This window comes from Pterocles gutturalis, unplaced genomic scaffold (genome assembly GCF_000699245.1).
Source record: "Pterocles gutturalis isolate BGI_N339 unplaced genomic scaffold, ASM69924v1 scaffold14741, whole genome shotgun sequence".
NCBI classification, from domain to species: Eukaryota; Metazoa; Chordata; class Aves; order Pterocliformes; family Pteroclidae; genus Pterocles; species Pterocles gutturalis.
In genome coordinates, this window is record NW_010103271.1 from 1,014 (window position 1) to 28,620 (window position 27,607).

Genomic DNA, 27,607 nt, shown 5'->3' on the forward strand with positions numbered 1-27,607 from the left:
TACATTTTCATTTAATAAAAGTCTAATGGAGAATTACTAAAATTTATCTTGATAGCAAAATTTCAGGTCTACTCTTGATCCGCTATTGGGTATTTGAGCACATTTTACAGAAAGGAGAAATTGGCCACCATAGTTGGAACCGAGCTAGTTACACCCATCTGATAATTTTATGAACATTAAAAGGAGGATGGGGGGGAGGCACAACACAACCAAGCTTTTAAAATTAATGGGTTAATAACTGCAGCAAGAGCCAAGAGCAATAAATTTAATTCACAACAAAATGTCAAGTTAGGCTGAAGCTTTCCTAGTAACAGTTCTCTTAAGTGCCGCTCAAACTGGCTTTGGGATGTGGATTTTGGGAAACAGATTTCCTTCCCTCCATTAAGGCTAGATCTACAGAGCCACAAGTAATTTTAATGGCATTCTCTTCAAAACACCTAAGAAAGTGGTTAACAGAATAGCACCTCTTCCCTTAGATAAACCATTTAGAACACTATTTTCTCATCAGAGACTGCCATACCACACCAAAATTCAACAAAGCCCGGTTTCTGAAACACTGCAGGAACAGAGGCAGAAATCCAAGGTGCTGTGTTCAAGTTTTCATAGAAGCATATGAGGGTCAGGGGCTTGCTTCCAGAGAGGAAGAGACATTAGGTTTGTTTAACAGTCTACTACAACACAGATGTTTTCCTTCCCTTTGATGTCAAATTATTTGAATGCAATCTCAAATCCTAAGTAGCCAGGTGTAGTGGTTCTCTGAAGCATGGAACCTTTCCTCTTGGAAAATTTACTGACTGGGATGAAAAATACTGGAATGTTAGGTTCTGCCACAGAAGAGAAGACAGCCAAGATTAGTGAGACCAAACTCTCAGATGCTGATCTGTGATGGAACAAAGAAATTTCAATAAATTTTGTCACTTAAACAGAATTACAAGGAAAGTACACAATTTTGCAATGTCTGAGTTTCCAGTAAAGTTTCAGACAATAACGATATTTAAACGCAGTATTTAAATAACGAAATACTCTTATGTCTAAATTGAAGAGCAGAGTTTTATTGTTCGAGATGATTTCCTGGTTGCTCTTCAGATGAGGCACCTACACACCCCATCTGTATAACCTGGTTGGTGCCCTCTCAAGGGATTAAAAACCTTCCTAGTCCCATCCATATTCAATGCAGATGTAATACTGGGAAAACGGGTGCATGGGTTGAAAGACTAAAACATACCATCTACTTCATACAGTCGCAAACCTCAACTCCAGCTACAAATCTGTTATCTTCAACTACCCGTTTCAATACTTTGCATACACTTTAATCAAGAATAGTTTTTGTATGAGCAAGAAGGATATTTTTCAAGATGTGCCCAGCAGCCTCGCTAATGGGGCTGGTTAATGAGCAGTGTTCTCGTGTCCCTTTGTATCCATGGGAGACTTGGGATGGGAGAAAACTGAAGAACAGAGTTTCGTCCACTGAGCCCAAACACTTGTATCTCAGAGGTGCATTTGTAACGAATGGTTTCTTGCAAAGAAGAGGTAAGAAAAGTCAACTACTCAGCTTAGGTAGTGCCAGAACCTCAAAAAAAAGAATAGGAAGAGCAAGATTTTTCTGACCAATTGGCTTTGTATCTTATTCTGCTGGACCACAAAGGTTTTGCCCTATTTGCTGTTAAACATAGGAAATTTAGCCACTTTTTCAATATAATTTATCATCTTTTCAGTATTCACTTAGAGTTAAGCCTTTCCAGTGACTTTTTTTCTCCCCAAAGTGGTTACTCAAACACCATTTGGGGGAAAGATGCTTGACCCATTCTCCAAAGACACATTACGAAGGTAACCTGTAACCCAATAAAAGAACCTAACAAATAAGGTCAGCAGGACATTTTGAGAAGATAGATTTTTAAGGTCACAAAGTTCTCTGAAAGTTCTAAAGCCCCAGCAGTATACAGTAACTGGCTATTAACAAGAAGTCAGTGTTACTCTTCCAACTACTCTGGATGATGGAATGCTTTTGAGACTGCTATACACAAAAGACAGTATCTTGGAAAGAAAACAGGGGTTAAATCTAGCACTCCCTCCACAGCAAAATGCAAGTCATTTTGGTGTTCTCTAAAACAATAGCCTGTATACAGGGAGAACATAGAAGTAAAACGTAGGACAACATTGACCTTAGGTATGAGACAAGAGCTCATTATTTTGGAGTCAAATAAGTTGTGGGATGTCTGGGAAGCATCCAAGTTTCCCAGACAAAGAAACATTAGGTAGAAGTATCTGGAAACTTGAGTGATTTACTCCAGAATCCTTGTTATTACAACCAAGACAAAATAATACACTGAAGCTAGCAGTTTGTTCTCAACACATACCATGTACATTATCACAGCCTAGCAGTATTAGATAATGAAGCCCCTGCCAAAACAACAATCTCTCTTCACAGTAGCTGTATATGCAAGAAGGCAGTCATAACTAGTCTGTTATGATCCCAAAAGACCGGTTCACCGAAGAATCAAGTAAAACCACCAAAGAGTGCAACTGATGTATCTACGTACAGGCTCAGAAGTAGCACTTTGTTCTGCTTGCTCACACTTCCCAACCACAGGCATCGGCCCGAGTTGTCCTAAAGCAGCATGGAACTAGAATAAACACAGCTTGCCCCCCGGCATCCAGAAAAGGGCTCTGACCAGAACCAGCCCCTAACTGCCACCATTTTGCCTCAATATGATAACTTTTCATAATGGTCTTTGTTCAAAATATCATCTTTTTCAAGACATACCTAGGAGTGCTTGTGATCTGGATGCAACTCCAGCCTAGAGCTAGGTTATGGAGTGAGGATACTTAAAAGCTCCTCTGAACAGGCCAGAAAACCAGTTCCTGCATCTATGTGCCATACTGCGACTCAAGCCAATTTTCCAGTACAGTGTTTATTAGACGCACGTATTGAGATTAAGGGAGTCAGTGCAAATTCCCAGATCAAACACATTTTACGTACTAGTTTGACGGTTATAACACATCTCCCTCTATCAGCATACAGTAGAGCCATTACTCTAAAGACCATTTGCATACATGAAAAGTCTCACAAAGTTGCATCTCAATAAGAGGCCTGTCAACTACCCAATTTTTAATCAATAAATTTAAGTTGTAAAAAACCCATAAAACCCAAACCCAGAACCTTAAGTGGAATGTTCCGATCTATTCAGTGGTCTTTAATTCAGTATGCTGCAAGTTTACTGTCAAACTACAATTAGCTATTTAAGAAGCATTTGGTGTGCAACGGAAAAAGCTGAAGAGCTTGTGTTCTACCAACCATTTTAAAAGTAAGCCGATGCACAGGAAAATAAAATAAAAAATTTCACTGTTTTCCTACATCAGTCCAACATTAAAAGGTTTGTATTTTTATTTTTTCCAGTTAAAAAACAGTTGGGACTATTATCTCAGTAACAGCTTCCTAAAAAGACAGAACAGCAACTTCTCACCAGACTGCAGTTTATATTGTTATACTGGTACGGAATGTTTCAAGGCCTTGACTAAAACCACTGCTTCTAGCCAGCGGCACTGTTTCAAGATGTCTGGTTTGTAATATCATCTTCACAAGCTTATCACTTCTCTCAGTAAAAACATTTCTCATTTGTGCTCTTCACACAGAACATGGAAAAGTGGTATCACCACCGATTTGTATGGAGTTTCACATTATTCCACAATGAAGTCAAAATGTCTGACAAGTTCTGAAAGTTCAGTTGTGATACAAAGTAGAAATGACCCTCTGAGTGAAACCGACCTTCAGTTCTGTACATAACAGTTAAACAATGTGTAGCTGTTCCTTAAATTCACCTTTCCACAGGTAGGAATTATTTGATGAGCAATACTTAACATACATAGCACTTTTCTTCTTGCACGTGCTATAGAATGCAACAGAACTACCAACACCTCTATGGAGGCAGCTGTCAATATATTCTCCCCACTGCAGAGAGTGTGCATGTGCGCAAAAGGTAGGCACAAGTGATTTTCCAAAGATTATACCACAGGTATGCAGTAAAACTTGAATAAGACTTGGTATTTTCCAGCTCCTAGTCTTATGCCATTTCTTTTATACATTGCTGCCTTGATGAAAAGGAAGTCCATAAAAAGAAAAGTTTCCCAGAAGAAGTCACAACTATTAGAATAAAATCAGAAAAAAACAGGAGGAGGGTTTGCATCTATTCAGGAAAAGGGAATCTACTGGGGAAAAAAAAGCCAAGCAAACAACCTTATGAAATGTCACCCCATGACGTTAAATTTGTTTCAGTCGTTGAAAACCAGTGTTCCAGAATACAATTTTTATAAACATGTTTTATTTGTCTTGCTTATACCATTAGAGCTGTAACTGCTGGCTGTCATTTCCCTTAAAAGGGGAAATCAATTCAAACACATACTGGTGCTTTTCAAAAGATAGCAATTAAAAGGGCAGCAGCAGCGGGCATTTGAGATTTCTTAAAACCTTCAAGGCTGCAGGAAAGACAAAAGGACATGTGACCAAAAGTGTTATGATTATCCATTAGAGCTTTCCATCAGTACCGGCATCAGTTATTTAGGTGATAATACAGCAAGGTCAAGTATTAGTGACAGACAATGTGCAAGTCATAAGGAATGATAGAGAATACCAATCCTTACAAAAGTCATTGCTATCAAAGAAACTTTAAAAGTGTTTCAAAGAGATATCTAAATATTTCACATCAAATATACAGTGGCCATCCAGATTATATCTCACATTTGTTGCAAAATTTTGTTGAAGTGCCAAATCAAAGCTTTTTTTTCTTCTTTAAAAAAAAATAATAAAATTACACAATTACATTAGCAGTTACGCAAGTGATCTTAAATCCTTAGCCACAGTAGACAGGGCCTTGGTGATGAGGGATGCTGTAGCTAAGGGTGCTGCTTCTTTGTCAAAAACTGGCTATAAGCCTATTAGTCTATTGAGGGAAATACACATCGCTACGCATCTTTAACTGTTCAGTGCTTCAATTTAGTAAGAAAAAGCTGAAATGCAGTTGCTCTACACCAAGCCACACTTCACCTTTTCCATCCTTTCATGGGAATATTAAGTTTTGTCAACTACCAGAGTAAATCTTTACGAATTTGCAGATTTTATCCAAATTTGTTACATCACTTTTTAATGTCAGAAGCAAGTCTTTACTTTTTCCTGCCACTTCAGTTAACCACGGAGATTGGATCACCCTGAAAATTGCCTTTTTTGCTTTACTCTTAGCAAGGGTGAGGAATCTGAATCTCATGTGCAAGGCTCAAGATGATGCTTAGGACAGAACATGCAGAGTAAACGTTTCGATCCTTTCCATATCCAGGTAACATAAAGCTGGCAACTGTAGTCCTGTCATTATGGGTAATGAAAATAGTCCCTTTACAACAAACTTCCTGTAAGGGAGAACAAATAGATAATAACTCTTCTGGTAACATGTATAGTACACTGGCCAGTGTGTTTTTGGCGTTTAATGTAATCCTGTGAATTTGTTTAATTCACTTGCTGAGCATTCATTTGAGGCATCCCTCTGTTTGGTCTTGGGGGCCCTCCACGACCTAGAAAACACAAAAAGGTACTTGAGTTATGCATGAAGTCAGGTTATTTTAAAAAAAATTCCTGAAAGCTCTGGTCTAAACTGGGTTAAAACTCCCAGGTGTATATCCAGACTATACATCATTCTAAAAGCCCCTTCAAATCAAAACTCAGCAGTATATAACCTGTCTTTACAGTTTTCAGCTTAATCCCATCACTTTTTTTTTCCCAGAACTACAAAGTTGTTATCGCTTCAAGTAAAAAATGGAAATTAAAAAAAAAATCACGAAGATATGAACCTAAGACTAAAATTAGATTGGTTGCTTTTTAAATCCAGAACTCCACAAGTTGTATCAAAAACTTCCATTCAGCCCCAAAATAAATTAATTATTCATTACTCGGTAATTACCTCTAGGAGCTCCCCGAGGTCCACTTTGTCCAGAGCCACGTTTGAAATTCTGTTGATATCCATCCTGAAGCAAAGAAATGAAAAAATTTGACATAAAACCCAAGCATTTTGTTATGTTTCAGGAAGCTATTAATTGCCAATAAAATAAGGAGCTTTTAAAACAACATGCACTGACAAAACACCTGTGACTTCAACATAGAGCATTTTATGAGTTTAAACCAATCTTAGAAAAATAAATTCTTACTCCTACTAGTACCTAGATGGTCCTAGTCCTAGTTACTAGACTATTTCCTTTAGAGATCAATCAGCCAAACAGAACACATTTCCCAATTATAAGCAGCCATTTAATATTCTGCTATTTCTCAGTATCTGTTTAGTACCTGAAACTTCTGTCTTCACTAGTAATAAAAAAAAAGTCCTCAGAAAAGTTTTCACTAATAGATTTGAGTGCTTTTGTTGTCACGTAATTTTTTCTTATACTTCTAGATCACCACAACATAATGGTAGCTTACCCGCTGGTAGTTTGAATAATCCCGAGGAGCATTAAACTGGGGCTGCGTATAACCACTGTTTGGAGTGTTGGAAAAGGAAGGACGGTAGCCATCATATCCTCCTAAGGAACAAGGTACAAATCTTTCACTTGGAAATGATAACCTATTATGTTATTGCTTTTTTTTATCTGGTAGCATAACAACATTTTACCTAAAACTGACGTAAAAAAAACCACCTTTAGTAAGTACTGTTTACCTGCAAGTCAAGCAAATGTTTGCAACATCAGTGCTAATACTACTACAAGAAACAAGAATGAACACCTAGTAAGAACTGGGAGGAGACAGCAATTCAATGCATTTCTCTTGTAATTTGAGGTTTGATTTACGTAACATTCAATCCAGAGCTAAATGTAATACTAGGATCTAAATGTAACAGCTGCGACCTGCAAGGCCGCAACAGCCAACTCAAGCAAGCTTTTCCTGAGCCAAGATTCTTCTGAGTGCTGGAACCATGTCCAAGTATGGCTCCAGTCCCAACGGTCTTAACACCTGGAATCCACATCAATTTTTAGCAGATAAGTAGTGACCGCTGAGCTCCCTACTGCAGTCAATCATTTTTGTTATACAGGTTTCTCCTCTACTCTCCATCCACACGAGAGGAAGAGAACATGGCAAAAGCACACAGCACTGTATCCATCAGTCTAATCCCTTAACACCTGACAAGGACACCATCACTCTGCCCCATTCTAACATACCCATCTTTCTAACACTGACACCACCTCTCTTATTTATCCAGAATTACAGTATAATTCCTCCGCTCCTGTTAATTCCCTCAAAGTAATGACTTTTGGACTTCTTTGTTCTTGTATTTCTATACTATCCAGCCTATTCTCAAGATGAAGAAACATGGAACTCTTTAAAATACACTGCTTCTACCATAACTGGAAATAAAGCATTTTTGAAATACCAGCTGGCATCTGAATTCCTCACTCGATGGTTGTGAAATTCTGATGGATATTTCCATGTTTGCTTATACTTGCAGTAGATGCCTTATCAAACTAACACTAAGCTGTCAGCACAGAACAGAAAAAAAAAAGTTTCATTTGCATCCTAGTAGGAAGCCTCACCAAACACCTAAAATACCAATTGCTTAAGTTAGCTAACACAAAAGGAATTTTTACTACAAGTTTTTACAGAGATACTACTACATTATAAAAACAAGAGTATGTCAGTTTAACACTTGCTATCTTAACATGGTGTTTCCAGAAAGTAAGTAAAAGTCAAATGAGAGAGTTTAATAAAGCTGTTTACCTCTAAATCCATTTGCCGGTCCCCTGTAACCGTTCATTAACCCACGAGCCCCACGTGATCCACCACGAGACACTCCTCGGCTGTTGTAATAAGGCTGACTGTTACGTGGAAATCCAGTATTCTGCTGGGGAGGTTGCTGGTGGTTACCCGCCACTTGATGGGTCTGGTCCGGGGAACCATGGTAAGTACCAACCACTATATTGGAAGTAGGGCGAAAAAAAAATGATGTAAGTTTGTGTTTATGTTCCCACACGTACTCTCTTCAAACTCAACATTCAAAGCTTTGAAATACCATTGAACGCCCACCCATTCAAAGAAAAATAAACTGCAGAATTAAGTATCAAGTTTAGTAGTCAGATATACCACAATATTTCTGGATTACTTATCCAGAAACAGAAGAGTTCATTTGAGTCAGTGTCAAGAAGTCTCTAAGTTCAGCAACAAGTATTCCTAATGCAGGTACAGTTTTCCTGTCCTATTTCAAATCCTTTAAAAATCAGCAACACACACTCTGGAAAACACAATATAATCTATAACTGCCTCCTCTCTGAACTGGCAGAGAGCCACCAAGAAATCTTTGCTTTCACCAACTAAATCCTGCCTGTTAGGTGTAGCTGTGCTGACTCAGGTGAGATTGATGGGAATATTTAAACAGAGCTGCCGTTCTGACTGTACAGGCTAGGGGATTCGTTCTTTCTATGGGACATGTAAATCAAAAGGCAAAAGGTTCCAGATCTTTGTGAACCTTCCATCACCTGTGCAAAGCAGTCCGTATCTGCCTTCAATTCTTGCTTACTATTTCCCTTTTTAAAAAGCCATCTCATATAGTACCTTTTTTTAAGCAAATTTAAGGATCATCCAACTTTAACATCAGCAGACCAAGTACTCCACTTTACTGCTTTCATGTTTAGAATAATCCTTAATCCTGTTCATGTTTTTCAAACCCATATAAAACGGAATCAAGTGGCAAAAATGTTTTAGCAGCTGGAAATATACATACTGAATTCCACCCCCTGTTGGATAAACCAAGACAGAATAATAAAAACCAGTACGGTTCAGGGGAAAGCTTCGCAAGACCAGGAACATGTCAGAATGTGTGACACGTTCTGCTACATCATCTAGGACTTCCCAGCCTGATCATGTGCTCTACTGAAGCTATGGCCATTTTAGGTTTTTGCTAAAATAAGTTTACCTGTCTGGAGTTGCTCTTGCTGAAGATCTGATTGTTCTACTGGGTGAGGTTGATTGGAGAAACTCTGGTTGTAACTGGCCTGGTACTGATTTTGCTGCTTCAGGGTTTCTGGCTCATTAACAGGAGGAACAGGTGCATTCATGTTGAATACCTGTAACGTTAGAAAAATAGCGCTCTGGTTCATTTTTTACAATTCTTCATTGCATCGTGTAAAGAAGTATACAAGTCTGAGAAATGTGAATAACCAAAGACAAATACAAAATCATCTACTCTGGTTTGATTGGTAATAGATTAAATTAAACTATTTTTTCCCCAAGTCAACTCTGTTTTGCCCACGATGCTAATTAGTGCGTGATCTCTCCCTGCCCTTATCTCAACCCACGAGCCTTTTATTGTATTTTCTCTCCCCGGTCGAGCTGAGGAGGGAGTGCGACAGAGCAGCTTTGGTGGGTATCTGGTGTCCAACCCAGCACAACTACTTACTGTTTGCATGGATTGGAATGGAGCTGCGTTAACATTGATCCCGCTGCTATGCAAAGGCTTGCTAGATCCAGCCTGGAACACCTGTGGCTGGGATGCAGTGGGAAGTGATGATGATGATGGGGTCTGGTCTGCAGCCAGTGACATTGAAGCCTAATAATAAAAACAAATAACATTTTATCAGTTTTTGAGTAATACAAAAAATTTAACTTAAAAACTTGACTTTTTTTCAAAGTGACAACGCCTCAGGTTCACCTCAAGAAATGAGTATTTTCTACTTCAGCTGAACAGCCTCATTAACAACAGCATTAGGAGAGGAAAAATCAAGTAATCTTCTCCCCCATTAGCTTGAAACACAACTAGAAAGAACTAGAGGGAGAAATGAACAAGTTTCTGGGCTAACTGCTAGCCAGTGTAAAAAAAAAAAAAAAATCACATTTCCTAAGTCAACAACACAGATGCCGATACTGGCATGTTACTTCTAAATAAGCAGACAACCTAGTAAGTTAAAAGTCTTACTATGAAGGACTTACTGCTCACAGACAGGCTCAAAATTTTGAAATTAAACAGAAGTGAAGTGGCCCTATCAACAGATAACTAAAAATTAAAAAACTTTATTTACAAAGAAACACAGACTAACATTTGATTGCTCCTGCAAGCAGAGTCCTTCCCACCCCTGTGAAATCTGACTTGCCTGAATCTGGTCAATTGATTCTTTCTGTGGCCGTTGCTCTGTTGTGTGAGAAGGCTGATACATGGGTTGGGAGGCTGTATATCCCTCACTTGTAGAAGAAACCAAGGGAACCTGACAAAATAAACCCCAAAGCCCCCAAAAGTCAGCTGATGCTCACACACAGTTTTTATAAAAAGTATCAGAGAACTCTGGAATGAATGGTACTCTCTAGTAAAAGTATGTATTCCAGCAAATCTTTACAACCATTAAAAATTAAGTACTTTTTAACAAGTAGAGGTTTCACCACCTCATCTTGACATATATTCTAACATGTCACACCCACCCGCTCCCTGCCAGACTGTATTCTGTGGACATTTCTGTTCCTTATGCAACCCCAACTAGCATTACAATAAAGCTGTGGAAAGAGAGAGAGAGAAATACAAAGAAGTTTAAATGAGAGAACTTCAAGCTCATACAGAAATAGAGAAGTGCTGGTTTCCAATGGACAGAATTTGCTCATTTTACAGCCTCTGCTCCCCTACACAAAGTCCAGTGAAAACTCCAGCCAACAAAGCAGAGGACTTTGCATTTAAGGTTATTGGGGACTTTAAGAGGCAACTGACAACAAGTGATGGGTGTGTTCACATCACCTTGTTGAACATTCAAAAGGAGAGAGGTAAGTTTAGCTACTGCTTGCAAGATCCCCAAGAGAATCACTGGTAGCACTGGTTGAGGTAAGGAAAATAAGAAAAAAATCCACTGGAGTTAAGTCATAAACACCATTTAACAGTAAAATGAAAGCTAATGCAAAGAGAACTCTCTGACAAAAAAATTATTTGACACCTACAAAACAACAAAACTGCTAGGAGTACCAGCAATTCAGCAGGTACATCCAGAGGAAACTAGAAAAAAACCCACGTTCTTGTTTCTATATAAGTTAGTGACTTAAAACTTGCAGATCTAACCCGGACAAGATAAAGCAAGCAATTTATACTACCATTAGTCTGATAAACACTATCTATACTGATTTTTCTTTTGGTTTTCAAACACCTACAGGGATCAGATTCATTACTTGAGACCAGCAGAGTCCTTCAGAAATGCCACACATACTTCATATAAAATCAGGAAGTTCTTTAAACACTAGCCAATTCAGTACGAAACTGCCACAGAGAAACCTCAAGTTAAACTACTGTATGAGAGCCAGACTATCCAGAGCAGCATTCCAAACAAAGTCCTTCCTCTCAATCACGAAAAAACCCACTTAAAATTCACCACTGTCAGGTGGAATACAGATTTTACGTGACGGCAGCCTAACACACAGACGCATGGAAGTCAATTTGTGAAATGAAAATCACATTAACACCCCGAATTTTAGACTGAGGTGTGCTCCACAGACTGAAAGAACTGGTAACTGTGGACAAGTCCACACGGGGCCTTTAGAATGAGCAGTGCAAACTGCAATCGTTTCCGTGCTTGTGCCCTTCACTTTACGAGGCCCCTAATTAGAAATACAGTTTCCTCAATAAACTCACACTTCAACCTTGAACCCAACAGTTTTCCAAACAGGGTAATGCCTGATAAGACTTCATTACAGAAAATACACAATGGCTGCACAGCTTAAAGGCCGTGGATAGTAATGCTTGTAAGTGACAATGCTGAAGAGATAAAGGAGATAACCGATTTCCCAAAATCTGAATGTCAGCTTTCTCTTTAATTTCTCACATAGTTAAGGAATTAATTCCTACGATAACATCAGTCAAGACTTAAAATAAGTTTAAAATCCAAAAAATAAGTTACTAAACTTGTTACCTGTGTAGCTTCTGGTTGCACAGGAACTTGACTCGGCTGGGCAAGTCTTGACTCAGCATGAACTGAAGTAAAATAATGTCACTTATTACAGAGTACAATCAAACCTTTTACAGAACAGCATTACCAGCTTATCCAATTCTGCTACTTGAGAGCTCATCATCGTGAAGATGATTATGCCTTTGGTACAGCAAAATCATACTCAAAATACCAATTACCATTTCTGTGCAAAGTGCATTTTTTCCAGTTGTGCAAAATACTACAGCAACTTCCAAAAGTCTAAGAAAAACTATTTTGTCCATTTTTAAAAAGTTTAAATTGTTCCACATTTTCAAGCAAAATCTAGAAGCAAGCAAAAATTGGAAGCCTACAAACAGTATGCTTCAAAAGTATATCACATTTCTGAGAAAAACAAGCTTTAGGAGTGCCGTATTACTACTTGTGACGACCCCCTTACTATGTAGCAGTAACTGACGCATTTCTAACAGATGACTTGCAGGCTTGCCCAATATTTTACGTTTAGGATTTACCATTACAAACCTGGGGGGCAAACCATTTGTGGCATGTCCAAATTCTGTGCTGGATTCATAGGCTGTGCAGATACAATGGCAGGATCAAGTGTTTGGTTCTCAAACTCCAGCATAGAGTCCTGGGGGGGGGGGGAAAAAAAAAAATTTAAAAAATCATATCTATTGACTGTATTTTAAAAAAATTAACATTCAGAATACAGAAATGACCAGGCCAAAATAAAGTAAACTTAGTCCACAGCTACAGAATTGCTGGGTTCACCACATATTTTAGGTCATTAAGATACAAAAAATTCAAAAATCTATTTATCACATCAGAATTCAGTCCACACATACAAATTACAGCTTATCTGACAAAAAGACAACTGGAAGGAGATTTTAATGGCCAGACAGAGTAGGTGGTTATCTATTCTTTATCCTAAATTAGCACTTTGTAGGAAGAAAAAAAAAAGGAACATAAGAAGTGTATGCCTCATTTGTTACCAATGTGTCTACTTTTTCTTTGTGGAGGAGGAGGAAAGGCTTTTTCTGATGTATTCCATTATCTCCCAATGCATTTCTAGTTGTTCTAACTTCAGAGGTTAAAAGAGAGCCTTCAAGAAGCAATCCAGAAAGTATTCTCTTCACGTGGTAGATGTTTTTCATAACACAAAATTTAGAACTAGCTTACAGAAGGGTATTTTACAGCTGGTCCCACTTAAGCAGAATACACTACAGCACCCAGTGTTTCTTTGGGTCTAGCTTCACAGTGCCACAGTTGGTTCACCATACCTGCATGAAGTTATACGGGCCCTGCATCTGCGCCATAAGGTCCTGTACTCGCTGTCTTCTAACAAGAGGATCTGCTTGAGCCACAGAAGTGAGTGTGTGAGGTTCCGGAACCGGAGGAGATGTAGCTTGTGTCTGTTGCTGCAGTGAATTTACAACCTAACAAGAAACAAGCAACTGACTGAAATTTCAGCTTAAGATAATACTGCACAGAAGTGACTCAGTAGTTCTTGAAATTTATGGTTATTGCTTAATTCATTATGGATGTAACTACTACAGTGTCCTTGAAGAAAAACAGTACATCCTCCTACAGTCATGCCAATACTGGTGGCCAGCTACTGATCTGAGCAGTTCACAGGATGAGAAAGTTCAAACTGTGCTCTGTTTTCTTTCTATCTACTCTATTCCCCATTAAGAACAGCACTAACAAAATATTTCCTCAATATTATGGGGATGTTTTTAGAGTAGGATTTGAGACAAAAATTTATCAACATTTGGAAATCTGAAGAAAGACAGGGAAGACTACGTTTCAGAAATGCGCACACATGGAGAACAATTTTTTTCTCATATTTTTTAGTAAATGTAAGTAGAGTCAGAATTTATGGATCCTTCTTGACTTCAAAATTTCAAATTTTCATAGTCATGTCTAGACCTGAGTTCTCAAGTGCTATCCTAGCTAGATGATTTATGGTCTCGGAGCACAGCAGGCAACACTGCGTGACAGGAAGATTGCAACACAGAACCATGTGGGGACGCCAGAAGCACAACTAGAGTAGGCAAGAAAGCTGAGATTTACGAGACATATTCCAATATGGTGCACATAAACAAAGGTACAAACAGCAACATGCTTTCAAACACCACCTTATCAAAAGCAGCAGAGCAACCAGGAAAGCTGAACATGAGCATCTAAGAGTATCCCTCATCACAAAGCTTGAAAAAGACAGTTACAAGGACAGTCGAGCTGCATAAAGTGGCACTTTGGCATTCCTAACCGGTTTTGCTCTTTAGGCAACTCCTATAATACCGAAGCCCCATTTTCAGTTTGCACTCATGTCAATAACTGTCCTTTAAAAAGATCATTGTCAATAACTTGTCTACCACTTCTCTATTCCCATGAGCTTTTAATTGTTAATAATCTTCCACTTAAAAAGGTAAGCTTTAAACTTAAGAGTTGCAGGGGATGTAAGTTAGCACACAGGCACCTGAAAGTTCAAAATATTTATGTAAAAGATCTGATTTGTTATTAGAACTGCAGAAGACAGATTTTTATACAGCAGTCATGACAAGTGACAAAACAGTCCTATTTTAGACCAGTTCTATAATCACAGGTCTGAACTTTAAACTCGAACTCCCTCCATCTACCCTCAAAGGAGCCTGTAAATGACTCCAATTACTCTTTCCTTGGCCAAATCCCTAGCTATTTGTAACAGAAAATACAACATAAATAAAAACCTCTAAAAAAACCCCTAAAAAACAACCACAATCTACATCAGAATTCCCTTCAGATCCAAATCTCCACTATTAGCCATTGAAAGAGAAGCAATCTGACAGTTCCCATGAAGTATATCCTAAGGCTGTCCACACTGGAAAACAAACACAACTGCTCTGCTGTATTACACAGTCCCTAAACTCCAAATTACAGACTGCTTCCAAATTACGAATTAAGTCCTGTGAGTGGAAAAAAAAAAAATTTGGAAAAACTCATTATTCAAAAAGCAAATTATTATCTGACCATCCATCTCCAGTCATCATCTGGGCACAGCAGCAAGGTGAAACTTTTCTTCCAGGAGAGCTGAACCTCTCTGCAGATTAGTATTTGACTCATCAAATTGCACGCTCACCTTCTGACACCCTGCCTCCAGACACCCTGCCCCTTGACCTTCTCAACAGGCAAAGCTGCCCAGGCAAAACCAGAGAATGACAGGGTAGAGAAGGCCAGGGGGCAAAGGAGGAGGAAAGACAGAGAGGTAAAAACAGAAATTAATAAGACCACAAACCAAGCAGAATTAACTTGTATTCTGGCAGTCACAGAACAGAGCTTCCAATTCTGCACTAAATACACACACATCCATCCAACCCAAGTTCCATAATCTAAGACACAGAGAGCTTTGTACAAAAGCAGATTCAGAGTCAGGTGCCTATTACAAAGGAAGCAGTTAAAAACAAAAAAAAATACAACAAAACAACAAAAAATAAACAACAAAACCCCACCAACAACCCCCTCAACCAAAAACATAATCAACAACAAAAAAAAAACCCTAAGCAAAACCCCCAGTATTACCAATAAAGGACATCTTCACCAAAATTAAAATATCCTATAATCCAAACGAGAATACACTTTAAGAATTCACAAGCAAATTCTTCAGTTTCAGACTCACAGAAGGCCCACAGAGAAATGTCACTGTGAAACACCATCACATCTCAAGCTATAAACATAGCATACCACAGAAATCCTGAATGTATCACATCTACTCAAGGGTTACTAAGAGACAAGTTTGTGATAGACTTCCTCTTCATGAACAGCTATAGAAATCATTGTCATAAATGTTAGTCTTTCAGAATACTATCAGCTTCCAAAATTAACAGCTATTGTTCACAGCTCTTCAACACAACTACTTTGAGCTGAAGAGCACAAAAGCTCTATACAATGTGTATCATCTTTCCTAAGGACAATTCAGTTGCATTCCCATGAGAAATGGGATTTTGGTGCCACTAAGAACAGCAAGAGTCATTTCAAAGACGCTTATTCTCAATTTCCACTTTTTCTGTTAAACCTGAGAAAATAAGGTTCTTAATTACAAAGACGCAGTCTTCAACTCTAAATTTTTCTAAATTGCTCATTTGTGCATAGTCCAAGAAATTAGGACGGAAGGGACAACTGCAGTATATACTCTTCGTATTGTATTGTTCTGTGAAAACAAAGCGGATATAATCCAGATTTAGCTGACTAGTAAAGACGTATGGAAAATTACAAGTTTCTGAAATCTGTAATACAAGATTTCTCTATCTGTAATAGAAGATTACAACCTGAATTCTTTTACCACACTATTATTATTATTCCCTAGAGGAAGTGCTTGAGTTTTCAACTGTGCAATACACAGCCTGACAGTTTAAGAGCAGAGGGAAGCACACAGGCTTCCATCATAAGGACACTTCCTATACTCTCATGTCTTCATCCATACTAACTACAGAGAACTGCACCTCTAAGCTACTCTGGACATTTGGTAGAAAGACAGATGTAATTGGGGTATAATTCAAGACAGGTTTAAGCCAATCAAGCATTAACTTTAAAAATAGTGTCTTGTAAGAATACCCCAATCAAGCATGACTTTAATGTATGATTTTGGAGGGTTTCTTCCGGGTTTTTTTGTTTTTTGTTTTTGTGGGTTTTTTTTTTTTTTTTTAAGAGATTTCTTAAATCACATTAAACAGCAGTGATATTTTGGGGTTTTTAAGTAAGGGAATGGAATACTATGATGAGATACTACAAAAATCACTCACATCCATATCAAAGTTTGTCTAGTTAGTCCTAGAAACCTCACACCCATCCTAAGTATTATTACATCTCTTAGCAGTCTTCAACATCATCCAATATGAATGTTAGCCAGACTGAATGTAAAAAATCAGGCAGATTAGATAATCAGATCAAAATCCCTGCTCTCTTCTTCACCACTTGAAGAGATGAACACTTACTCTGCTCCTATACTTAAAAGAGCCTGAAGACACCAAGGAGGACAGTCTGAAAAATTAACCATCGGTAATTTGGTGCTGCAAAGGGCTAAGGGAAATCAACAATTAAGCCTCCAGCTCCTGAAAGATGATGCTCATACCTGTTCCCAACAGATGGATGCAACTCAAGTTCCAACACATCAAACATTTCAACGACTCCACGTGACTTGTCCTTTCCAATACATGAAGAACACAAATTCTAGTATATTAAAACGGACTTGCACAGGTAGCCGTCTAAATTACTAAACTGGGAATGGATCCCAATAGCAACGTGCCACAAACATCACAAGTGAACAACCACTCAACTGCAAAGCAATAACAAGTTAGAAACTTGAACTATATCTCTTGAAAGCAGAGATGTACAAACAGACATATTTTAACATTATGTGTATACACAACCTGGAGTAGGTGTTAGTTGAGATACCAATTTTCAGCTCCCCTCTCCGTGGAACTGCTCAATGAAATGCACAACTATGGCATGCTGTCAGCCGCCGTGCAGATAAACTTAAGTTCTATATTTGCAGCAAAGTGTTCTTAAAACAAAGTCTTCAAAAAAATCTTTTCAGTCTTCTTAAGCGTTAAGACTTTTCAGTCCCTTTTTCCCAAGCAAGCCACTACTGAACAAAAGCAAGTTCTCCACAAACTTAGCCAGACTATGTAGTTTTTATTTTAGGTACTCCTGAGCTAAACATGTAACTGAAGAGTAGCAAGTCCAAGCCTACTTAAATATATGTATTTTTATATATATCGCGGGAGAAGGGGAGCAATACTAAAACCTATCAGGAATTGTGAGTCAGCGGAAACAGGGATTGCAATTTTACCTGCAATACACAAGATCTTACCTCAACCGTTTCAACTGTCCACTCATCTACCTGTTCCTTCTCACTACTGCTGAACTGAGTCTCTGCCATGAATTGTCTGTTTACATACTAAAATAAAAATAAGAAAGGGTATGAAAGTAAAAGTAAATGGCATTAAAGCTATACAAAATGACAATCTTTCCAGTGAATAATACCTCAGTTGATTCAACTTCAGTTGGTTCAGTAAATTCTTCCACTGGATCAGGTTCTGTAAGAAAAATACACCATTTATGTGAAGAAGGAAAAAAACCAAACCAAAACAAAACAACCAACTCTGACACCCAAACCCCATGTTACAGATCTAGAAGATGGAAAAATCTCTCCCAATAAAAGTGTAATTTTGAAGAAGTGTGATGCATTTTTGTAGGAGTCATTTATCAAAAGCATTTAAAGTGTTATAGACTACTACTACATGTGAAGTAGAGCTGGGTATAAGGATGAATGGACACACATTTACTCCTGAGTGACATTAATACCGAATATTAGAAGCTTGCTATATATTGTTAAGGCAGGAGTCACCTTGTCACTTCTTCAAGGGGGATGGGATTTTGATTAGACATGAAATTAGAGCCTCAAAATTACTGACTTGCACAGTTAAGTCTCTGCTGAGTTCAGAAACAACCCTAATGTAACAAGGTAGATAAAGATGAAACTTGTGTCTCAGAATGAAGAAAATAAAAATGACAGGACATTAATAGAGAATTAAGCAATAACAAGGATTTCCAGAGTTTTGAAATAAAATTAAAAAATATCACATTAAATTCCTGCTATGAAGAGCTATGTTTAGTTACCCCAAATTTCAATTTTCTCCACAACATATTCAAAAGGAAAAAAAAAAAGTCACTAATCTTCTGTTCAACTTTGGTACCATATACTCGAGTTTCTTAAGTATGTAAGCATACTCTCTTCTTCAAAAACTCTTCCCTTCTAACAAAGGATTAAACTGGTGGAACCACTGAAAAATGGAAAAGCCTCACGCAACCAGAACTTTAATCTTTGATCATTTTAATACTACAGACAAACAAAATTTTATTTTAAAATCATAATGAGAAGCTCTACAGGAAAACAAAATATGAAAGAGATGTTTGGCAATGATTTTCATTTGCATAAACCTGCTTCTAAATAATTTCCTTATTAGCCTGGGTTGTTACTTCAGCAAGTGACATACAGGACAACTGCTGAAAGAAGTGTTCAAAACCAAGTACTACTAAGTGACTTTGTTCCTTCACTCAGCTGACACTCCACAGTTAGAACAGTAAGGCTTTCCTCGCGCATGACGGAAGACATTTACGATGTGATCATTAGATAGGATTACTGCCTCCCCAAACGAGTAGCTGGCAAGAGTCAGCCTTACAGAACTCCTCTGGAACACAGCTCTGCTCTTCTTTCCTCATGGCTCAGAGCAGAGCTGAGCAAGTGGCTGACAGCCCCTATATATGTTGGCTGGTTGGATGTATAACTGATTATCAAGAAACGACACTGCTATTCAAAGCACTAGTACACCTGGAGAATTCAGAGACAGGTGCTTTTTGTGCTTAAAATTGCATTTGCAATTTAATCATTACGTTGAATCCAAAGAGACAAGACAGTGCAACACAAACAAATATGCTAGTCTCAAGGGATCTTCATATTTTTACCTGCTTCTGCTACAGTGTCTTCTACTGCAGGTGCGGGCGCTGCCTCTTCTTCCTCACATAATCCATTCTGATGGTTATGGGTGCTGTCGAAGTAACTAGTTTGAAGAATACGTTCAACAATCTCCTTCAGCGCTTTGTCTGGGAAAATGAAAGAAGGTACAGATTACCAATAACTCAGTACTAATAATCTTTTCCTTCCTTCCCAAGGATCTCACATAAATTTTATTATCCTTTTGCTGGGAAGATGATGTTGCCCCAAGCTAGTCCACAGACACTACTGTTACAGAATTTCTTCTGTCTTACCAGTCATATTAAATAAATCAAATAACCCACTTCTGTCCAGAAAAATCTGAAGGGCAAGGAGAATCTTACAAGTATATAAAACTCATTTGTGAAATACTTCAAAGCAAGGTAACGTTTATGGATTTAATTACCATACTTTTATTCCTGCTCTTTCAAAAATCTCTGGTTTTTGGATTGTGAAGTTCTAGAAACTCAATGAAGTTTCAACTGTATTTATTTCTAATTTCACAATTAAAAACACCTTACTGTAAGTCAATATCTTAAAAAACAACTGTCAGTCCAAACAAATTTACACAGGTACCACCTTCATGAATGTTCTTCCCCTGAGGTGAAGTGGCTCAAAACAGCCTTTGTAAGCAGAACAAGCACAAGCTTGCACTCAGTGCCTCAGATGAACGCTGTGGCATCTTAAACCAAAACAAACCAGCCACATGGGCCAGGCAGCACTAATGAATGTCTAGGTCAACAAAAACCAAAACAGACTCAAAATGGAAGATTCACAATGCACGTCTGGCACATAATAATCACTGTACGAATCAATATGTACACACAGAAAAGCACAGAAATCCATTAACATTCATCCCTACTATGAGAGAAAGCAAACCAGCAATTGCTGCAAATGACATCACTACAAGCTCATCCTGAGATCCAGATACAACACCCAGCCTGACTTCATCCCATCAGAGAATGACTAGCTCTCCAAGGAGCAATACTGTCATTTCACTTCCTATGGATAGAACACAAAAAACTCTTTTGAAAGCTCAGTATTACTCTAATATAACAAGGATAAATAGTTTTCAGTTTTGTTTTCTAAAAAAGGCAAAAGTTGTTAGCCATTTTACCTACAAAAAAAGATTATCGCCCCTAAAACTTTCCTATTAATTTCCAGTTAAGAGACTTCAAAAATTCCCCATGATACAAGAAACAGACAACTGCCTAGCACAGCCATTTTCTTAAGGTCTAACGCTGGCAGTCATGTATTTGTGAAAATTTACACTTCTGCAAGAAAGCAGTCCATCTCGATGATCACACCCCGATTTACAGAGTTAATCTATCAAAATAGGGCAAAACCATAATGCTTTTTGCAGGAGACAAGGGGGAGCAGAACATCACACTAAATAAGGCCATGCCAGTTTATACTATTGACAAAGCTCCTCATTCACCCACACATTTCCAGAAAACAAAGAACTGCTACTAAGCACCACCAGCAGCAGAACAATGCTGAAATAGCAGGAACGGTCTAAGCTTAAATACCAAGCAATGTTGCATCAGTAAAAAAAAAAAATACACTACACAGTTAAGTTCACACTTAAGTAGGTTATTCTGTTACAGTCCAGCTAAGATCTGAAAAAAGTAGCTACTCTAAAAACTTAGTTAATTATCTTTATCAGACACTGCATTTTAGTCCAAGCACAAATTCAGTGGGCTCTCTCTTAATACAGAGACTATACTCACATGTTGTTCCACAAACCGGTTTTTCCTTCCCTTCCAGTAAATCCCACAGGTGAACAGACGCTTGCTCATACTGCTCATTCAATCTTTAAAAAAATAATAAGAGTTAATTTCTTACCAAGTCTTTCAATTGCCACAGTACAAATATATCACTAACCAAACGACAGTTATAAAGAATAAGTGCTTTACTGTAAGCCTACCTCATGCTCATGTCTCGTTCAGGGTAAACTAGCTTGTAAAACTCATCCAGCATTGTCAGTTCCTCCTCTGTCAGTACTGGCACTCCGTTTGATCCTTGCTTCAAGTCGTTGCGCACTTCATCATCACCCAACTTGTCCAGAATAAACTGTAGTTCTAATACAGTTTTCAAACGTTTCTGTTCAGCTTCTTCTCGCATCAGTTGCTCCCTGCGAGCTGTCTTTTTTATTGTTTTCTGGATCTGTTTAAAATGAAAGGCAATTTTAAATTGCTTGAACTTGGATTCTGTAGTGAACTCAGGGAAAAAAAAAAAAGATTTGAAATGTCTTTTATTGGTATGCAGAGATGGATCTTGGTGTTGAACTGCCACTTATCAATTTAACATTACAGCAGAATAACCTAGGAATTTTGAAGAATATCTTTTAAGCAGAGACAAAAGCCTGCAAATTAAGACAAACTTTAAAATCAGTGCTACAGACCTTGGATCATATTGGACCTTGATCATATTCTCACTTGAAGTCTGTACTTCTCTGCATGACTTACAAGGAGTTCAGTCAAGTAACTGCAGTTACCCTGTCTAAAGTTTTAGACATTAATGTGTTATCTGAAACAAGCCCAACCTATTATCTGCTTCCTTTATGCATTATTCTGTAAACACTGAGTGATTTTGATCTAGATGAAAATGGCAAAAATGTGTAAAATTAAGTACCTTTCAAACTAACACTGTGGTTCTTTACAGCTGCTGGCTTCCATAACTCAAGGAGGACTTAGAGCAATTAGAAAAGGTACAGAGAAGGGCAACTCAACTGATAAAGGGGACAGAGCAGTTGCCTTATGAGCAGAGTCTAAGTCTTGGGTTCTTCAATTTGGAAAAGTAAGGGTGATCCAGATTTTTCATAAAGGCCACAAAGGCCAGCAGATAACATGGACACAGCAGTTATTCACCATACCCATGATAGTGGGAGGCATTCACCGAAACTACTAAGAGATCAGCTTAAAAGAGATACAAAAAAGTACTCTTACCACAGGAGAGAACTCATGGAATGTTTTGCCATGAAAGGCTGGTAAGATAGTATTATCAAGTTCAAAAAGGGTTTGAACAAATTCTTGGACACAAGGTCCACAGATAGACCCTGAAGGGAACAGGAACGTATATACTCTCTAACAACTTCAGTTGAAGATCACAGATGCTGGAAGGGGATGGGTGACAGATAATTATCAAATTTGTACTCTACATGTACTTCTACAACTGCTGTCATAATAGTGGTCTAAATGCATCACTAATCTGAACCTACAATCTACTTCTTCCATTCTTAATCCAACCATCTAGCACCCAAAATTCAGCTTGCTCTCTTTGTAACTCTACAAAGCTTTTACAAAAAACATAACTCATAACAGTAACTTTCTCCCTCTGAAGCACCTAAATTTCTTTTTTAAAATCAAAGACTTATCTTAAAATCAACTGTGTAAGAACTAACTCCAATTAGGAACAATTGCAACTAAGTTTGAAAGCAGAGCACCAGTGGATTACTCCTGGATTCACTCGCTTTTTTTAGCGGTCAGCTGACCAGGGAAATATTTCGGGACAAACTTGTTAGAAGAAGAAAGCTCTTCACTACTAACATTTCATAAACATATATGGCACCCTGATGCAAGAAAAGCAAAGAAACAGCTTGGCTTAGAGGTCTCTAAATGTACAACCACATCAAATGCAGAAAGGAGTTTATAATGTGAGGATGCTGATGCCCTTCCAATTATCACAGTCTGTTCACAAACTAAATACACTCGTTAGACCAGTCTGCTGCACTAACATCCATTACACAATGAATTCTACCAATGCTGCTGCTCTTTCCATAACTGTATTACTGCACTTAGAATCTTCCGGTCTTCCAATCGGTTATGCTTTCAGTCTGCCCCAGAATTAATTCTTCCTTGCAATGATAGTGCAGAGGTCTAAAGTGTGTCATCTTGTTCGCAGCTCTTGGCACAAGAAACAAAGCAAAGCTGTCCATATAACTGGAACTGTCTATTAGAGTTTTAGAACTTATTCTTGATTACACTGTTATTTTACATCCTTAACAAAACAGCAACCTAAAAGATTACCTGTTTTACTAGTATTCAGTTAACTTATCCTTTATGAAAACAGTATCAATCCTGTCCCATACTGTAGTTTCAGACTGTACTCGCAATTATCAAGACAACAAGAATCTTGAAAAAGGAACTGCAACACTTTCAGTTCCTGAGAATTCATACCCTACGGTAATATGAAGAGACAAAAACCCTCAGTCTCTTGCCAAAGAAAGAAGCAGGCCTGTGAAAGCTGTCTTTTAAGAAAATGTAACTATTGGCAGTAAGTGGCTGTCTATACCATTGCACGACAGGCCTCTTTTGCAATCACATTTTCAACACTCACGTTTTGTGAGAAAATTCTTTTTGTTCCCATACATGTATGTAGTTAATCAAAAAAATCTTTAGGAATAGTCTTCAGAAAACCTAACACATACCAGTACAGACTACAAGAAAACAGCCAAACATACAAGAAACGACGTGCATTTCGTCTTGTGTAAATAGAGGTGACTACTGCCTCTAGTATTGGTGAAAGAGTTTAAAGCCCAAGTGTTTGGTATTGCAGCTGATAGCCCACATTACACCACTTGCTCTTTACTTACATCTTGGCTCAGTGCCATAAAACTCCTCTGCAGTTCTTTAGCAAATTCCAGATTATTTGTCACTTCCTGGTATTTTGACACTGCATCCTTAAAAAAAGTCCAAACAAATCCAAAAGTAAACCATCACACATAGAACAAAAAACATTACTTCCAACAAAAAATCCAACATATTTAGTTCATGCTCACACACTTGACATAGTAGCTTAATATGTGGGCTTGGCCAGCTTCTGACAAAAACCAACTTGCAAGCTAAGGGAATGGGGGAGAAGAGTAATCTAGCAACTCCAAATTGCTTAAGAGACAAAGATTAGAGAATTAATGCAATGTTACCTTGAGTCAGTAATGTTCCCTTCTCCAGAAATCTTTATTATTTGCTACTTCCTTAAATCTAACGTTCTGATGTGCACCAAAGCAATACAAACTCCTTAAACTACCTTGCAGTACAGAGAAACTACAGAGTCAAATGGCTGAGACATTTACACTACTGCTGTGACAAAATTAATAATGGGATATGCTCTTGAACAATTGAGACAGAAAAAGGTGCTACTTTCTTTGAAAAGGCACATGAACTGTATTTGCTTTTTTTTTCCTTAAGGATTTCTGTTTGTAATACTGTTAACTAAGAAAATACACATTAAGTGATTCACAAAATTCATCATTCTTAGTTGATTTGTAGAAGCAGATGATGTAAATGAAAATACTAAATATTTTCAGCATTTCCCCCCAACTAAAAAAAGATTTTTATGAAGTGTGGTACTCAGGCTGTGCTCTTCAGAAAACTCAGTTAATCAACATCCCCGCTCAATATGAAATTTCAGTTATCTTCCCTGCCCATCAAACAGAAAGCTACCCATGGTTTATTTTCACAATATGCCATTAAAAAATAGAAATATATAGACCAGTGATATTTCAGTTGGCATAGAATAACCAAAGCAAAGCCTAGACAGATGAAAAGATCACACGGATCTTTCGTAATTGTGAACAGCTGCAACAGTTGAAGGGTACTTCTTTTCCTTCACTCTTTTCAATCTTAAGAATTATGATTAAAATATTGTTGATTACTGAGCATCTGGTAGTCTCTTGAAGTATCAATATGCATGTTTGCATCATACAACTGAATTTGATACTTGCTTTATATTTATTACAACTGCTGTTGAGTCAAGCTCTACAATAACCTACTTTAAGAGCCAGCCCCAACAAGGAGAGAAGCAGCATACATCCAGTAAGTCCAGCTTATCTAGAGTGTCAACATCTGCTGCACCCGTAACTGTGACATACACATGGTCACCAGTTATTTTGAGAGCCCTTCAGATCTTGGTCTATATTACAGCTCTAACTAGACCACACAATATTCACAAGCTACCACCAAGCGACTAAGCTCTTTAAGTTCTCCTTGGGCACATTTTCTGCAAAGAAAAGGATGATGTCCAGAGAACCTCCATCATTTAGCTCTTTCAACACTCCTAGGTTCTAACATACGCCAATCTTTCCCACAGCTGATTTACAACCTAACCTCAACAAGCATAAAGCATTACAACACAACCCTCTACCTATTCTTTCAGTTTCTGATTAACAGAAAAATTGAGATGTTCTCAGCAATAAAAAACTGAGGTCAAGTCAGAGCTCAGAAAAATCTAGTTTTTTACAAGGGGAAAGCGGAAGTGAAATTCATCCCTTCCTTCCCCACCAAGGTCACAAAACAATAAAAGAGATCTGGTTTGGTTTTTTTTTTTTCCATTTTACCAGTTGGTCTTGATTCAGACGTTCTCCCTTATTCATTCGTTCCTGGTAATCATCAAGTTTGCTCTGAAAAGAAAGAAAAACGCTATTATGAGAAGCCAGCATCAGGTTAGTGCTTTTTTCTACTTGTGCTAACACAATTAGGTCGTGCGATACTACAGTAAACACAGACTGTAACACATTACACAAGCACACAACTGTCATGTAGAAACAGTACCCAAGAACACTTGTCTTCTGGGTTAAAAAGATGTAGATACTTCCCCAAGACATAAATATTTTAACATTCCTTGGCTATCAGAATACATCTTCAGGACTAGTCTTAATTTCTGAGGAAATACACATTCCTCCTAATGGGGAGAGCACTCTCAATGCACATTTCCTTCAGTCCAAACAGCAAAGAGCTAAACTCAGTTCTGAGTCAGAGCATATTACCTACAACACCAAAAACACGACTGCAAAAAACTACTGACAATGCTATTAAGATTCAGAACTTTAATTCTTTGTACTTGCATCAGTTGAGATACAGAATTTGAAAGAGTTTCTAACCCTCTGTGCACAAATGCCTGCCAACACAATTAATATTCATAGCTCTAAAATATTTTGTTCAAGAGCATTAAGATTTCTTTTTCATGGGCAGAAACTGAAAAAGGAACCACTAGGTTAATTTTCAGCAGGCTCAGTTGTCTAACCTGCAAAAACAGTTCTCTAATCTGCTTCAATACAAAACCACACAAAACACTGATATTAGGCAAAAGCAGGTAAAACGTATACATGTTGGAAGTGACAAAAACTCTACAAGTAGAAATGTTCTTAGAAAGGAAGCAAAGTCTGTAAAAATAACAAATAACTATTAAGCTCTAAGTTTGCAGCATTTCTGTATTATCACATTGGCTAGTATTTTTTATTATATTTGCCTTGGTCTTATTAAAAGAAAGCCATTAAAATGAATCCTTATCTTCCCAGTCTAGCACAACAACATGAAAAGGAAAGTAAACAGAAACACTTCATTTTGAATGTAAAATAACTAAAATCCTGATGCAACCACTGTTTCAGAGTTTATAATTGTCACAGACTGAGAGGGGTTTTTTTGTTGGTGGTGGTCTCTGGTTTTTACTATTTTTGTTTCAGGACATTTCAGTTAAAATATTTTACTGACATTTTTTCTAGGTAATTCAACTTCTGCGCTCAACCTCAGACTTCTGGAAAGAGCAAAGTCTGTAAAACAGATTAACAAGAAAGCTCCTCTTACAAAGGATATGATGACCAGCATCGCTCACAGAAACATAATCACCCTTATCAGACTTGGTCCTTTTGATGTCACCTAGCACCAACAGGTTATTTCTTTGGAAATCCTACAGGTTAGATTTAACACTTTACTACTTCATCTTTCAGTGCATCAGAGCCAGTAATGGCTTAGGCAAAGCCAGTGAAGAAAGAACCTCCTGAGCTCCAAATATATATTACTGGGAATTTCATGCTGGGGACAGACACTAGCAGACTAATAGCTGTCAAATGCAGCAGCCACACTTGGTAATATATCAAAAAAATTCCCTTAAAGAGCATTTGGCATATTGGAAATCTATCACAATGCAATTAAGGTCATTTTACTCTTACACATACTAATTTTAGAATAGATGATGACACGGTTGGACAATCACAAAAGTAGTTTTAATGATTTAGATATGGTAGCTGAGCTGTAAAGTCAAAAAGAGAGTGTAAACAGCTCAAACACTGCAATGCCCCAGTGCAAAGCCAGCCAGGTTACCTGAAGCCTCCACAGCTTAAGGTAGCTTAAATCCTACAACGAACTGGTTTACAGACAAATT

The 27,607-nt window shown here is 37.9% G+C and overlaps 1 protein-coding gene across 1 annotated transcript; it reads right to left on the minus strand.

Annotated features, from left to right (window-relative positions):
- Positions 1-4,773: 4,773 nt before the first annotated feature.
- On the minus strand, positions 4,774-25,847 carry CAPRIN1 (cell cycle associated protein 1; the record flags this gene model as incomplete). Its single annotated transcript, XM_010086663.1, has 17 exons — positions 4,774-5,559; positions 5,946-6,009; positions 6,458-6,558; positions 7,748-7,942; positions 8,940-9,090; positions 9,423-9,572; positions 10,114-10,224; positions 11,902-11,963; positions 12,439-12,547; positions 13,197-13,352; positions 17,765-17,851; positions 17,938-17,990; positions 19,420-19,557; positions 21,178-21,260; positions 21,375-21,613; positions 24,042-24,128; positions 25,785-25,847. Coding segments are annotated over 17 exons (1,914 nt in total), but the record flags the coding sequence as incomplete, so codon positions are not given.
- Between the last annotated feature and the right edge of the window lie 1,760 nt (positions 25,848-27,607).